Below are 15,368 nucleotides of genomic sequence, written 5' to 3'. Positions count from 1 at the left end.
AAGATTATCTGTAACATTGTAACTAAGATTTTAGCAGTGAAGTAATTCAGTAGTTAATGATGGAATGTCTTTGTTTCTCTTTCTTTTCATTACTCATAGAACTTTGCTAATGAACTTTTAATGAGGATACAGTTCACTAAAAATTGTAGATCTTAAGCTTATCGGAATTAGTCCCATGAGTAAAGTTACTTGTATATTTTGTATCAGGCTAGAATTTTTCTCAGTTTCTTCTATTTCTGATACTAATGCAGAAAAAAACAGTTGTAATTTAAAATAGAAGGAAAGGCAAGAGTAAGGAAGGCCAATTAAAAATATTAGATGCATCTTAATCTTTCACTTCAACACTTTATTTTTCTCTCTGATCTAAAAAGTATTGCATTTCCAGATGTTTAATTACTGGTTCAGATTTGAATGTGGTTCCTGAAGTGAACTCCTTAAGAAAACCAGTAACCTTCCCCACCCCCTAATTCAAACAAACAAAAACCTTCCCACTAAGCATCAGCTATCTCAGTTTCAGAAAACAGTCCTTTTCCATTCAAACTCTTTCTTTAGAGGATGTTTAAATCTGATGATTTGAATACAGAATTGGTGCAGGCATTTAAAATAATGATTGTAATATTATTTCTGTTGATTACTATGAGAAGTATTGAATTGAAAGATTAGTGGAAGTAGTTCATTTACTTTTAGCCACGATAGGAAAATTACTTTCAAGCTTTAGGTTGCAACACTGAGAAGAGTATACATGGGATTTCCTTGAAATATGGAAATTGCTTTTCTAGAAAAATATAGCCTGCATGAAATTAATGTTATACTATATTGTTAGTATAACAATTAATTAAAGTATATAAGAGGTATAAAATTCTCATTAAATTGTTCTGTGCAGTCACTGTGTATAATTAAGACCCACAGGAAAACATTTGAAGCCCTAATGTTCTCTTTTATTTTATTTGCAGATTCACATCATAGATTTTGATGATGAAAACAACATTATAAACAAAAATGTTCTCCTTCATCAAGTGGGTGAAATCTGGCACATTAGTACCAGTCCTGCAGATAAAGGTGTACTAGCAACATGCTACAATAAAAGTAAGTACTTTCTAATCTCTTCTAACCTGTTTAAGTATTTTAATATTTCTAAATGTGCAGAAGTTGAAAACCTAGCAATGCCTAACCAATTTAAAATAGGATTTCTGTCAATACAATCATTTCTCAAAGATCTTAATATACCATTAAATATACTTTGTCTGTCTCATAGGCTTAGCCCATCTTTGTTACAAGCCTACTTCTACGTTCAAGTCACAGAAAGCAACAAAATAAAAGTATTGCTTTCCTGATGCAGTGTGGCAAATGAGAGAGATTATTCTAGGCTCATTCTTTTTGTTTTGTATGTTTGTTTTTGAAAGTGAAAGCAAACGTCTTTCAAAATAACATCTTGCTGGCAACCTGCTTTTTAAAAAAATTGCAGGTGAAGTTTATATATATCTTTTTGTTATATATGAAAAGCACATATGCCCACAAAGAATTACTTATACTTACTTAAATATCTCATCAAAAAGAGCAAGAATACCCTTTGTGTAACCTAAAAGTGAGTGTTATCCCGATATCTGCTGGAGGGGGAACACTGCAGGGTGCAAATGATCCAGGAGATTCTTGGAACATCTATGAGAACTTCCTGAAATAGGTGATAGAGGAGCCAACAAGAAGCATTGCCCTATTGAACTTCATATTTACAAAAAAAAAGGGCTAGCTGGAGGTTTGAAAGTTGGGGACAGTCTTGGCTGCAGTGCCCACATGATGTTAGAGTTCAGGATCTTATGAGGAGAAACCAAGGCAACCAAAGCAGGATTGCAACCCTGGACTTCAGGAAAGCGGACTTTGGCCTCTTCAGGGACCTTCGTGGAAGAATCCCGTGGGATAGGGCTGTAGAAGGAAGAGGAGGTCCAAGAAAGCTGGTTGATGTTCAAGGATCACCTCCAAGTTCAAGAACAGTGTGTCGCAATGAGCAACAAGTCAAGCAAAAGGGACAGGAGACCTGCCTGGCTGAACAAGGAACTCCTGGCAAAACTCTCAGGAAGGAAGTATAGAGAAAGTGAAAGCACAGACACGTAGCCTGGGAGGAGTGTAGGGATAGTGTCTGAGTGGGCAGAGATGGGGCTAGGAAGGCCAAGGTCCACCTGGAGTTTAATCTGGTGAGGAATTTTCATCATCTTTGAAAGGTCATGGAGAACAGGAAAGGTGCCTAATGGTGACTAGAAGAAAGCAAATGTCACTCCAGTCTTCAAAAAGGGCAAGAAAGAGGACCCAGGGAAGAACAGGCCAGTCAGCCTCACCTCCATCCCTGGAAAGGTGATGGAACAGCTCGTTCTGGATGTCATCTCCAAGCATATGGAGGAAAATAAGGTGATCAGGACTAGTCAGCCTGGATTCACCAAGGGGAAATCCTGCTTAAGCAGTCTGATAGCCTTCTCTGATGGAATGACTGTCTGGGTAGATGAGGGGAGAGCAGTGGACATTTTGTGCCTTGACTTCAGCAAGGCTTTTGATACTGTCTCCTATAACATCCTCCTAGATAAGCTCAGGAAGTGTTGGTTAGATGAGTGGACAGTGAGGTGGATTGAGAATTGGCTGAAAGAGCTCACAGGGTTATGCTCTGTGGCACAGAGTCTATTTGGAGGCCTGTGGCTAGTTGCATCCCCCAGGTCTCAGTACTGGATCCAGTCTTGTTCAGCTTCTTCATCAGTGTCCTGAATGAAGGGACAGAGTGCCTCCTCAGCAAGTTTGCTGAGGATACCAAGCTGGGAGGAGTGGCTGACATACCAGAGGGCTGTGCTGCCATTCAGAGAGACCTGGACGGGCTGGAGAGATGGGCAGAGAGGAACATCATGAAATTCAACAAGGGCAAGTGCGGAGTCCTGCACCTAGGGAGAAATAACCTCCTGCACCGGTACAGGCTGGGGGCTGACCTTCTGGAGAGCAGCTCTGGAGAAAAGGACCTGGGAGTGCTGGTGGATGACAAGTTGACCGTGAGCCAGCAATGAGCCCTTATGGCCAGGAAGGCCAATGGTCTCCWGGGGTGCATTAGGAAGAGTGTTGCCAGCAGGTCGAGGGAGGTGATCCTGTCCCTCTCCTCAGCCCTGGGGAGACCACCTGGAGTACTGTGTCCAGTTCTGGGCTCCCCACTACAAGAGAGACATGGAACTACTTGATTGAGTCTAGAGAAGGGCCACAAGGATGATGAAGAGCATGGAGCATCTGCCCTATGAGGAATGGTTGCGAGAGCTGGGCCTGTTCTGCATGGAGGAGAGAAGTCTGGATATCAACATATAAAAGTGTATGAAGGGAGGATGCCAAGAGTATGGGGCTTAGAGTTTCTTCAGTGACGTCCAGTGACTGAGCAAGAGGCAACAGGCACAAACTAAAACACAGGCGGTTCTGTCTGAACGTGAAGAAAAACTACTATGAGGCTGACTGAGCACTGGCATAGGTTTACAAGAGAAGTTGTGGAGTGTCCATCCTTGGMGGTACTCATAAGCTGTCTGGATATCTGGTGACTCTGTTTGAGCAGAGGGGTTGGACTAGGTTATCTCCACAGATTCCTTCCAGCCTGAATCATTCTGTGATTCCATGAGTACACAGCTGTTGAGCTTTAGGATCTCTATGCTTTTGCTAAGCAAGGTAACTGAAGATTCTGTCTTAGGGCTTAGGAGATTCATCTACTTCACTTTTGGAAGGGATTTTTTTTTTTTTCCCCTCTGTGACAAGCAAGAAATCTCTGCCATCAATTTGAATAGATATTATTCCTTGTATTAAACATTAATCCACTCTTTTATGAAAATAAAGTCTAAAAGCATAAGGTAATGTGCTTCAGATTTCATACATCTGTAAACAGCTGCAGAGATGTGAATTCTTATTGCTAAACTGTGCTTGTTCTAGAGAGAAAGTTCAAGACTGCTTAGTTCTCCAGTCCTTGTGAATAGGAGTGCAAGTCTTGAAATATGAATTTCTCTTGCAAATCTTATACAAGTCTTTTAAAGGCAATTGTAGAAGATGGATAAGAGTAATAGAGAGCTTTTTCTCTTTCCTAAACTCAAATTGAGTTCAGACATTTTCTCTAAGAGTGCAAAAATGGCATTGGCATGATAGTTTACCTTTTTCTCTCTGGCTTTACTTACTGGGTATAACTTCTTCACCTTGCCAGTGATGCATGGAGAAAATGAGAAAGTAGTAATCTGCGCTGAAATTCTTTAGGATAGATCTTCTTTCTCTGGCCTTCTTGAGCTGCAAAGAGTAAGGTGAAACATGTGAAAGAAGAATGTATTTACCTCTTTTTCTGTAGCTAACTGAAGGGCAAGGTTGTGAAGAGATAGACTGTGAAGTTCAGTGTAATGTCTCATTTGATGATAACAGGTCTTAATTTAGTCAATCTGTATCAAACTTTAAATACAAATATTATTTAAGGTCAATATACTTTCTAAAGTGTGGTTGTATCCTTTTTTGAGAAAGGAGTATGTTTAAGTTCCTTACTGTTTTATAGCAATTCTTTATAGCAGTCTGCATTAATTGGAGTTGAGAGAGAACTGATTAAGTAGATKTGCTATAAATGGACTTCTATCCAAACACTTGCTATTTTTTGTAAGATACCTGATACCTGTAATTGAATATATTAATACATATGCATGTTTTCTATTCTAGCTTCTTTATGTTCTATATTTAGTTTGCTTTATCAGGTTTATGAACACTAAACTTTATTGTTTGTACTTCATGCATCTTCATTTAGAATCATCAGCCGTAAATATTTCAAAGAAAACACAATCTGATTCTTAAATGATTATTGATGACTCCAAATAGCAAAATATGGAACAGAAAGCACACAGCATAAGATTCTAATAAAAAGGAGTATTGAGTTCAGCAGACAACTTATTTCAACTAGTAATGCAACCAAATTAAACAATCAAAACCTTTTAAGACCCTTTTATGTACTGGCTTTTATATACTCCATTTGTTTTGCTTTCTCATTTAAAAAAGATCCTTTAACTTTTTTCTTCTTTGAAGTACCGGTCAAATGAGATGCTATCAGGAATAGTCATAGGTATTTGTATTTTAACAGTCTCTCCTGTCTAAGCACAATACTTCTGGCAAATTTTGCTTGTTGTTAAAAGTGGGAGTGTGAAGAAATGAGATGTATAACCATTTTTAAGAGCTCTTTTTTGAAGTTGCCAAAGTCAGTGGTGAAATTTGGCAGAGAGGAAAAGTAGAATTACTTTTCACTTCAGAGCCCATTGAAGTAAGGTAATGGAAAGGGATAAAGCACTCATGAAAAATCTTTGAAATTTCCTCCTTTATATCTGGAGAGATACTGTGAGGTGTTTTTTTTTGTTTGTTTGTTTGTTTGTTTTGTCTTTTTTGCTCTTAGTTACCATTACCAGGTGAATAAGACTATGTTACTTCACAAAAAAAAGTGTAATATGTACAAACAAAAGAGCATTTAAGTATTTAAAGATCTCCTATTCTTTGTTTTTCTTTGCTTAGAAAGAGAAATACACCTTTCATAAAGGAAGTTTGGGAAATACAGTAAATGTTGAATTGAAAGTGGGTAAATAACGAAGCAGTGAAATAGCGTGTACCTGTGTTGAAGAGACACTTTGAGACTTGATTTATTTTTAAAAACCTTTTTGCAACTAGTGATATAGCAGTGCATTAATTCCTGAATATTTTTCTATTTGAATGCGTTTAATCATTTATACGTACTGTCATTAAGACCACAGATTAAATCTTTTTCTAAGTTCTTAGTGGTAGCATTTTGGCTACTACTAAGCATGATAGTGTTGGGTTCAACAGATCTGAAGCTTTTCTTCCATCAGTGCTTGCCTCCCCCTCACGTAGATGTTTATATAGCATCTGCTTCCAAAATCATGCATCTAGGAAACCTCCTCTTTTGTTAGGAAAAAAAGCTAGTAGAAAATGAGTATCTATAACTTAAATAGGAAGAAAAATCTTGCGTTGTAACTCTCCATGGAGAGCTTACTAGTCTTATATTTTCTTACTCCATGCATGTGTAAAAGAAGTTTTACTATTTGTCTTTAACAAGTAAGTGAAAGAGACATAAGAAGGTAACATTTCAAATGGTGGATTATTATTCTTGGTAGCCCTCTTAAGGAGGTAAGTCTTGTGACAAACCGTAACAAGATAGCTACACTTTCATGTCAATGAAAATTCATGTCTTAGATAGCCACTAGATATTTCTTTTAAAATACTAACTTTATTTAACTTAGTTTGTAACTCAGTAGCCACAGTTCAGTCGTCATTTTAAGATGACCCTTAATTTTTGAGCGTATAGAATCACAGAATCAGTAAGGTTGGAAGGGACCTCTGGAGATCATCTAGTCCAACCTCCCTGCTCAGGCAGGGTCACTTAGAGCATGTTGGACAGGGTTGCATCCAGGCGGGCCCAGAGAAGGAGACTCCCCAGAGAAGGAGACTCCCCAGAGAAGGAGACTCCACAACCTCTCCGGGCAACCTGTGCCAGTGCTCCGTCACTCTCACAGGGAAGAAATTCCCCCTCACGGTCAGGCAGAACTGCCTGTGCTTCAGTTTCTGCCCATTGCCTCTTGTCCTGTCACATGGGACAACTGAAAAGAGTTTGTCCCTGTCCCCTTGACACCCTCCCTTCAGGTACTTGCACACATTGATCAGATCCCCCCTCAGTCTTCTCTTCCCCAGGCTGAAGAGGCCCAGCTCTCACAGCCGTTCCTCAGAGGGCAGGTGCTCCAGCCCTCTGCTCATCTTTGTAGCCCTATGCTGGACTCTCTGCAGTAGCTCCATGTCTCTCTTGTAGTGGGGAGCCCAGAACTGGACACAGGACTGGAGATGAGGCCTCCCCAGGGCTGAGTAGAGGGGCAGGATCACCTCCCTCAAGGTGATCTATTATTATCACTAAATGTATACCTGTTCTATTTTTTTGATTCCTGATTTCTATTTTGCATTTTATTTCCTCTTTAGCTATGGCAGTTCCCCACTAGCTTCTGAAGACCTCATCATATTCTTCCTTTCCATGCTATCTTCTGAAATTATCATCAGTTAAATAAATAATTTGCTCATTCCTGAATTATTGACTGACTTTTAGCTTTGATACTGCTGTAACATTGACATGAACAGCAACCTGGATTTTTTTTTCTTTCTTTCTTTCTTTTTTCTTTCTTTCTTCTTTTTTTTTTTTAACTGTTTTCACCTATGCTTGCAAATTAGGCAAGATATTTACACTGATTGTTTATGCAGTTGCAAATTGGATTGTAGGGGTATTTTCACAGCCTCAATGGTACTTTTATGTAATTGAAAGCTTGAATATAGAATGTCACATATGGGCCACACAAAGTAACAGTATGGAGGACTGATGTTTGGAATGACTGACTTCAGTGTTGTCAAATAGGATGGGAGCAACTGTGGACGTCATCAAGTAGGATGGGGGAGCAGAGGTGAGGGAAACTATATCAACACTGAAAATGATTTTAAAAACAAAGCAACCGTTTAGTGTTAGTTTGGGAGGAATAAAGCCTATTGCACATAAACCCTAATACTGAATAGCCAGATTTTGATATCAAATAGCTATTTTCTCTTGGTTTTACTGATTGCCTCACTATCACTAGTAGTTACAACCTGTAACAGGTAACAATTAGCCTTTGGACATCAGACTGAGATTTTAAGCTTATGTATGTATTCCAGGGCCAGGGCCTTGACCTGAACTCTGACTCGTAGTAGTGCCTCCTGTTAAAGAGTGCTCTCTGCACAGCTTCGGCGTAGTCCAGCTAGTGCTTTCAGAAAGTGATGCCCACATACAGTCCAAGAAGAGTAGCCTCTTGCTTTCAGCGTACCCTGTAAAAGTGCAGCTCTCTTTTTGCTGGTTGACCTAGGGGCTAGAAAACTGTCTCTGACCTTCTCTTTCTTTCGCCTAGCGCAGGTTTAGCCTAACAGCCTCTGAATGAGCCCTGATCTCATATGTTACTTTAGACAACTCACTTAAAATACCTGTCATGTTCTCCATTTCATTGCAGGTTGTTATAAAATACACCAATTGTTTGTTCTGGAGAATATGTTTCTGTGAACCGTGCCTGTACTTCAGAAATTAGACAGATAAGAAGAAGACGTGATGAAGATATACAAAATAAAGAAAGTTAGGAAGATTTGGTCAAGAATCTCGGTTCTCCTGGTCTCATAATGCTATGACAACTCTGTTGTGTAGCTTACTATGCAAGATTGAGACAAATCTAGTTAGGAACTGTCAGAGAGAATTGGTCCTTCTGGAGACAAGGATGTTTTGGAACTGAGCTATCCCTCCTGTACAGCACTTGTGCAGAGTAGTGGGTGGTCATGTTATGGTTAAGATTGCTTGGCACTGTGGAAATGTGTCTTAAAAAGAGTCCTGATACTGATGAATTAAAAACTTCACACGTCTGATTTGAAGTGAATGTTTAGTTACTGGAGCTCAGTTGTACATCTTCAGTGAGGTAAAATATTTATCTAACAAAAGTTAGACATTATTCTGAAGAGAGTACTTTTTTTCTAGCTGTTTTTAAATACTAGCTTCTGGTTTGGTCAAGGGACTAGAGTTCTTTGCCAGCATGATAATCTCTGAATTTGTGGAAAGGCTCAGAGTAATCTGTGAGGTTTAACAAATATTAGTGTCTTGATTAGTTAAAGGAATGAATAATTGAAACTCTTACTGAAATTAGTTATACAGAATATACTGCAAAATTGTTTTAGGAATTGCTTGTGATTCTTTCACCCACGCTCTTTGTGATTGAATGATCTTCAGCAGAATGTCAGGAGAAATTGTTCTTTTTTTAAAATAGCTGACATCTTCTCTTGTTCTTAATGATAGTGAGACCACAGGCTGTCCTGAGCAGAGATGCTGGTGTCATATGCTGTCTAGGGTATCTGCCCTCCTTGAGGGGAATTGTGTAGATCTGGTCTCATCAAGCACAACAAAGAATGGAGGAATTCTGAAAAAAGGCAAATTTTTGCAGAATGCCTCATTCTATGCTCCTTGGGGAAGAAGCTGTATCAACTACAGCTCTTACATCTTTCTTCTTAAAACATCCTGTGGGAAAGGAGGACGAAAGATATGTTATATGCAAATACATGTGGAAGGGCTGGGGTGGGGGGAAAGTAAGTCAATGTGTGTGCTTGGTAGATTTTTTTTTCTTCCCCCCCYTTTTTTTTTAAGCTGACACTCATAGATCTTAGGTTCTTCATTAGGAAGAATACTTACAACCTTGTTCTTTGGATGCCTTGTGTGGTTGTTCACATAGAAAATCATTTGAATATGTTTAAAGAAGACTATTAGGAAAAATTACCCCTAACAAGTTGAAATACCCATTGATACCTGAATATTTTTAACTGCTACGAGAAGTACACAAGCAGGTGGAGTCAAAATGAATAGTTAAATAGCTTTTAACCTGTTTGTTCTTTCTGGACCTTCAGTTATGCAATACTACCATAATTGTGTATATACAGGACAAATCTTAAATAACATCCTAATGGTGTATCAATGTATTTTACTAAGAATTTGATTTGGGATTTTTATTCCTAGCTTGCCCTGCCTTACATTGGTAATGCTTGTTCTGACTGTATTTGTTATAATTGACTGAGTAGAACTTAATGCCTGTTCAAACATCTTTATTTTTGGATTTACATAAACTTTATTTCCATTTGCGTAAACTTTATTGATTTATTTTCACAAAGCTTCTAGAAATGTGCAGAAATTGCTATTTGTTAAAATCGTTAACAGTTTTAGCAGTTTAAAACAACAAAAATTCATTAGTGATTTTTAAATTCCATTTTCAGGTTTGTAAAATAAAATTGTCTGCAACCAAGCAAATGGCTCTCCAAGAATGCACAAGCCTTGGTGCTCCAAGGGCTYGGCTTAAGCTCAAAAATGCCAAGAATACATTTAAACTTGGTTTACCTCTTGTTTGTTGTATCACAGTTTCACAGATATGAGGCAAATCTATTTAGTGTTTGGGTTTTTTTTGAAAATTAAAAGAAAATGAAGTAGACAAGCCATATGACCATTTTAATTCCTTTGTACTCTGGGAAGTATACAAGCATGCTTATGCAAAATATCTATTATATGCTATTGCAGATTCTTAGACAGTCTTGCTACATTAATAAACCTTCATTTTACTGATGATATCAGTAAATGCTGTTGTACGTATTCTGACTGATATTTGTTTCTAATGAAGCTGAACATTTTCTTAAAAAAAGAGAAATGTGATTGCAGGCTGTAATAATRTATAACTTTCTCTTCCATTCCCTTCATAAACACAAGCAAACCAAATCCTATTCATTTTCTTGCTTCTTTTCAGTATTTTCCCACTTCAAATCAGATCTTCCTGCTTTGATGACTAGCTATAATCCAGTGACACTGACATCCCAAGTCATCTGTGCTGATAAAGGAAGGGCTATCGATCTATCTGTTTTAAGATTTTAATTTTTACTGAACAACTACTTAATTTTAATGACTGAAAAGTTTGGAGGAAGAAATCTTTAAATAGATAGTACCTTTAAAAAAAAAAAAAAAAAAAAAAAAAGGAAAGGAAAGGAAAAGAGAGAGGTTGCTTTTCAGAGTGCACAGGCTATACTTTCATTTGATTCTCCTCCAGAAGAGACATTTACAGTTCATCCAACTATATTTGATTAATAATAAGATTGCTTAAATTATTGGTAAAAGTAATAATTTCTTCAGTACTGTAAATTAATCCACATATATCTTTCATTCCATGTCTGTGCCTTCCTTTGTTTTGGTATGTGGCTTGTTAAAAGATTGGTTACTACAAAACCCAGTACTACATACTGTCCGTTTCTGCTTAGTGGGGAAACGCAAGAAGTGCTGCTGAGATATCACCCACTTATCTTCCAAAATACATCAGGAGGAAAGGGAAGCAAGTGGAGCTTCAAGAGGCCAGGGTGGATTATCATGGTAACCTTTGCCTATGTAAAGTTAAAACTCTTTTGAAGCATAACAGGTATCAAGTCTAGTGGAAAACCTATGGAGAGGAGAAAGCAAGGAATGACACAACTGTCTTGTCTGTTAGCGTGAACTATTTTTGGTGCATAATGGATCAGTGAGATGCAGCAAAGCAAGACTTGGTTTGCATTATGACAATAATACTGCTATTTTGGGGACTCGGTAGAATACCTGTTCTCTTTTTAACTTTAGCCCTTCAAATAGATCTTTGCTTTAAATCCATTGGGATGAAGCTTGATGAATTCTCCTCTTTAGGAAGAGGAAAAATGGAATTTAAAAGCAAAATTGCTATTAACCATAAAAGTATTAAGATTTGGAAGTCAGGGTTTTTTCCATTGCAATAGCAATAAGATCTCTGTGCAATGTGGGGCGACTAAGGAAAACAGTGTCTCTTCTTTGAAAAGTTAGTCAAAACCCCTCCCAAGGTAATTTTGAAATCAGGTACTTGAACAATAATTTTTTACATTGCTATTTTCTTCCATATTTGTACTTGCTCCTTGTTTCCCTTAAGAATTGAGTTTCTTAATGAAAATCACTTTGAAATACACATGTAAAACAATCTGTTTTCCGTGCAAACATGTTTTTCAGCTTCTACAAAATTAGGTTCTGGATTTTAATAACATGTAGTGACACACAAAGCCACGAGAGGGCAAAAGAAAGTGCAATTGTAGAAGACTTATCTGGCATTTTACAAACACAGATATACACCTGTATACACACACACCTTTTGTTTTATTCCATTATGTTTCTGCAAACAAAGTAGGTGCCACTGTATGGAGATAATGAAGACACTGTATAAATAACTTGTTTTTGTAAATCCAGAAAATGCAAACTTTATTTTCCTTTTTTATCAAAATTAAACAGCAGTTTTGTGTTTGTATGTGTATGTTTAAAATCCATTAATTTGAAAGAGTTATGGCTGTCTAGTGAATTACATTTTTTTTTCYTCTTTTCTTCACCCAATAGATTTGTGTATTAAAAAACTTCCTGCAGAGGAAAATCCTTCAGTAAGGATATTGGAAATAATGCTGCTGGTGATGCTCACAGCTGCTTAGTATTGAAGACAGCACATGGTATTGACTTCATTGGTTTCAATTTCCTTTGCTGTAGTGAGAGCACTCCATGTAGAGAAATCATTGGTAGAACAATTTGATATTCTAGAGCCTTAAAATAAGGAAGTGGAGTGTAGGGTGCAAAGTTGAATGATCTCTCTAAATTTTCCCCAGTGTTTTTCTCAGCAATACTAGAAGACTGTACAGAAGAAAGTTTTTGTAGTTTGAGGGAAGAAATATAATAAAAAATGGTTGTGTTCTTTGCAGCTTACACCTATTGTTCTCTAGAAAATGTAATTGTAATATGTAATTTATAGCATTGCCATGAAATAGCTTCCAATAAGATTTGAAGTGGAATGACTGACATCTGGTATGTATGATGGAAAGCCACTATGCAAATAGTGATTTTTTTTTTCTTAATAGCCTATGTTGCTGAGAAATTGTTCCATGTTAATTGATACTCAAATAGAAGGCATGTATGTGCTTAGATGTATTTTGTAATGTAGTCCAAATGACAGATAACAAAACTATATTACAGTAAAAGGATAAGCAATTACCTTGTACGTACATATGTAAGATTGTTGCAGGGGTCTATCTTAGTACTGTGTCTCAGCCAGTGGGTAAGAGCAGCTACATAAGGAAAAGTGTAGGAACTGGAGGAGCATGTAGAGTATAATGAACTTGAGACAGATGCTTGCTATTCATTGTATTAGGATTTGCTCTTTTATTTGGCAACTGTTATTGGGTTAATTGTAGTGTTTATTCTGTGAAGCAAAATAGAACTATTTTAGAAAGAAGAGGGGGAAGATGGCCGAAACAGARGCATTGCAGAATGATCACGATATTGAAAAAAGTGCTTCTAAAATATGGAAAATTGGTGAAATGCTTCTGAATTACAGCTGTCACTAGGAGATAACCCATTGAATTATAAGGCTACTATATCCTTTAGCATTTGGAGGTTTCCTCCTCCTCTTTTTGTGTAGAACAAAAGCCATGTGGATTAGAACAAAAAAAACAGTTTTGCTTTTCTAATTCTCAAATAATTTTTACTTAATTTTCAAATATTGAACTGAAATAGTGTAATAAATTGGATATGTATGTGTATATATATATATCCTATATATATATATAATTCCTCTATCTTCAAGCAATGCTGTTGCTGCAGTAAATAACATTTGGTGTTCATTATTTATACAAATGTTTCTGCTAGTTCATTACCTTATTCTATATGTTCACTGATAAAATTTTAGTCTTYTGAATTAAGTGGGTAATTTTATTTGTTACGATTTCAGATTGTTTTAGTTTTTAAATAAACAAAACACTTCCACTTTTCTTTTACCATTCCATTCTATCCGCTTTGCAGTGGCCACCTCTGCTGGTCAGGTCAGATTGCAGATAGCCAGCCAGCTCTGGAATGTGTCAGTGTACAATTCTGAAATATTACAATTGATTTCTAGTTTACCAGGTTTTCACTGGCTGGTTGCACTTCAGTTGTATGCATTTTGAGGAGTGAATCTATACAACTCCTAAGCCTGAGGCAAACCCCTTAATTTTGAAGAAGTCTTCAAAATATTTCATGACCAGGATTCTGCATGCAGCATGTCAGAATGCTGTATAATTGTTGTGGAGGAGGAAAGCAGAGAACTACACATGTAAGATCCAGGGTGAGGACTGGATACATATAATGTGTTATGGTATATATTTAGGCATTCTTGTCCAATTAGCTCATCAATAAGAAGTGAAATCTAGAAGCTTGCTTTTCCCTAATGTATATTAGACTTCAAAGTTATTCATTAATATGCAAGTGAAACTAAGTATTCTATGAGAGTTCTGTCTGAGTAAACATTAAAAGACTTGTAACTTCGCTTTCCATTCTCTGTGGCCTTATTACTACCACAAAGATGTGGCCTGCCTCAGCCTTACCATATTGAATCTTTGTTGGAAAGCTGGAGGGACTGACGTGAGAGTCCCTTGCTTGGTGGGGACATTCTCCTAAAAGAGCACTGACAGTCTTTATTTTCTTTCCTTCTGCTAATGACTTAATCAACCTCACAGTTCGAATGCTAATCATCTTAAATATTTTAGCCTTTTTCTGGTTTGATGAATAAAGTAGCAAGTTTAGAGTTTGATCTAGTCATCTGATAACAGTGAGTTATGTCATTATGTTATGTTTCTGTAGAATATTCTATCCTCTGCAATCAATGATTATGTAAAAGCTTGTTAAAGATGTTTTAAGGACAATTATAATTCTATAATTTTAGTTTTTCATAATTTTTAGAGCTAATTTATGACCTTAATTCCCTTTTAACTTAAGTTTTTTTAAAGTGCTTTTTAAAAGAGAAAACTGTTCGTAGTAGCTTTGTGTGACATCGGACAAAGATAGTATGTTTGACCATTAGACATAAAAATTGAGATCCATTGCAGATGATTCTGCTACTGTCACTACAGCAACTCTGAGACTTAAACTTCATGTATTTGTACCTTTTCTGGCATTGTGAAAATTATTTGCAGCTCAGCATAATTTTATTATATCCATTTTATGTGTACGTGCTACCTGGTAGATTAATGGTATTTTATTCCAGGAGCATAGGATCTTTAACTCAGGTTTAAGGGACTTCAGAGGGCCTCTAACACAACCTCCTGCTCAGAGCAAAGTTAGCTGTGAGATCAGACCAGGTTGGTCAGTACAGCTGAGTCTTGAAAACCTCCACAAATGGAGGCTGGATAGCCTCTCTGCAGAACCCATTCCGCTACTTGTCTGTCGTCACGATGCAAAAGTTTCTCCTCGTATCCGATCAGAACCTTTTGTTTCAACTTATACTCAGTGGCTGTTGTTTGCCCACTGTGCACCAAGGTGAATAGCAGCTATTAAGCTGCCCTAAGCCTTCTCTTCTGCAGGCTGCACAAGGCCTGTTCACCATTTTTTCACAGGACAGGTACTACAACTACCTGATCACCTTGATGGCCCTTTGTTAAACTAGCTTGAATTTGTAGATTTTCTTTTTAAGGAGTCTCTACTCCTTGAGGGGTTCTCTCCCCACTCTTTCCCCTGCCTCTCCCTGGCCTCCCCCCCCAATACTCCATGCTATGTTTTCTTGACTCTTACCATGAAAAAGAAGTTTAAAAGCCTGGAATGCGATCTAATCCCCAAATGACTGGGATTAGTCAATATGGATTTACAAAGCGGAAATCATTCTTTATGAACCTGATCTCCTTCTACAATGAGACAAGTGGCTTAATGAATGATGGGAGAGCAGTAAATCCATACTGACTATTCCCAGTCATCTTGCTCT

General features: G+C 37.4%; 1 protein-coding gene across 1 annotated transcript in view; it reads left to right on the top strand.

The window, feature by feature from the left end:
* Positions 1 to 15,368, top strand: part of EIPR1 (EARP complex and GARP complex interacting protein 1) — an 85,089-nt gene that overhangs the window by 13,814 nt on the left and 55,907 nt on the right. Inside the window, exon 3 of the mRNA XM_085322939.1 lies at positions 954 to 1,086. Coding sequence (XP_085179065.1) covers positions 954 to 1,086 — 133 coding nt within the window. The remainder of the gene's footprint in view (positions 1 to 953; positions 1,087 to 15,368) is intronic.

This window comes from Rhea americana, unplaced genomic scaffold (genome assembly GCF_003343005.1).
Source record: "Rhea americana isolate MKP2758 unplaced genomic scaffold, rheAme1 scaffold_80, whole genome shotgun sequence".
Classification (NCBI taxonomy): Eukaryota; Metazoa; Chordata; class Aves; order Rheiformes; family Rheidae; genus Rhea; species Rhea americana.
The sequence above is the reverse complement of the archived record's forward strand: the minus strand, read 5'-3'. Positions and strand labels throughout refer to the sequence as shown.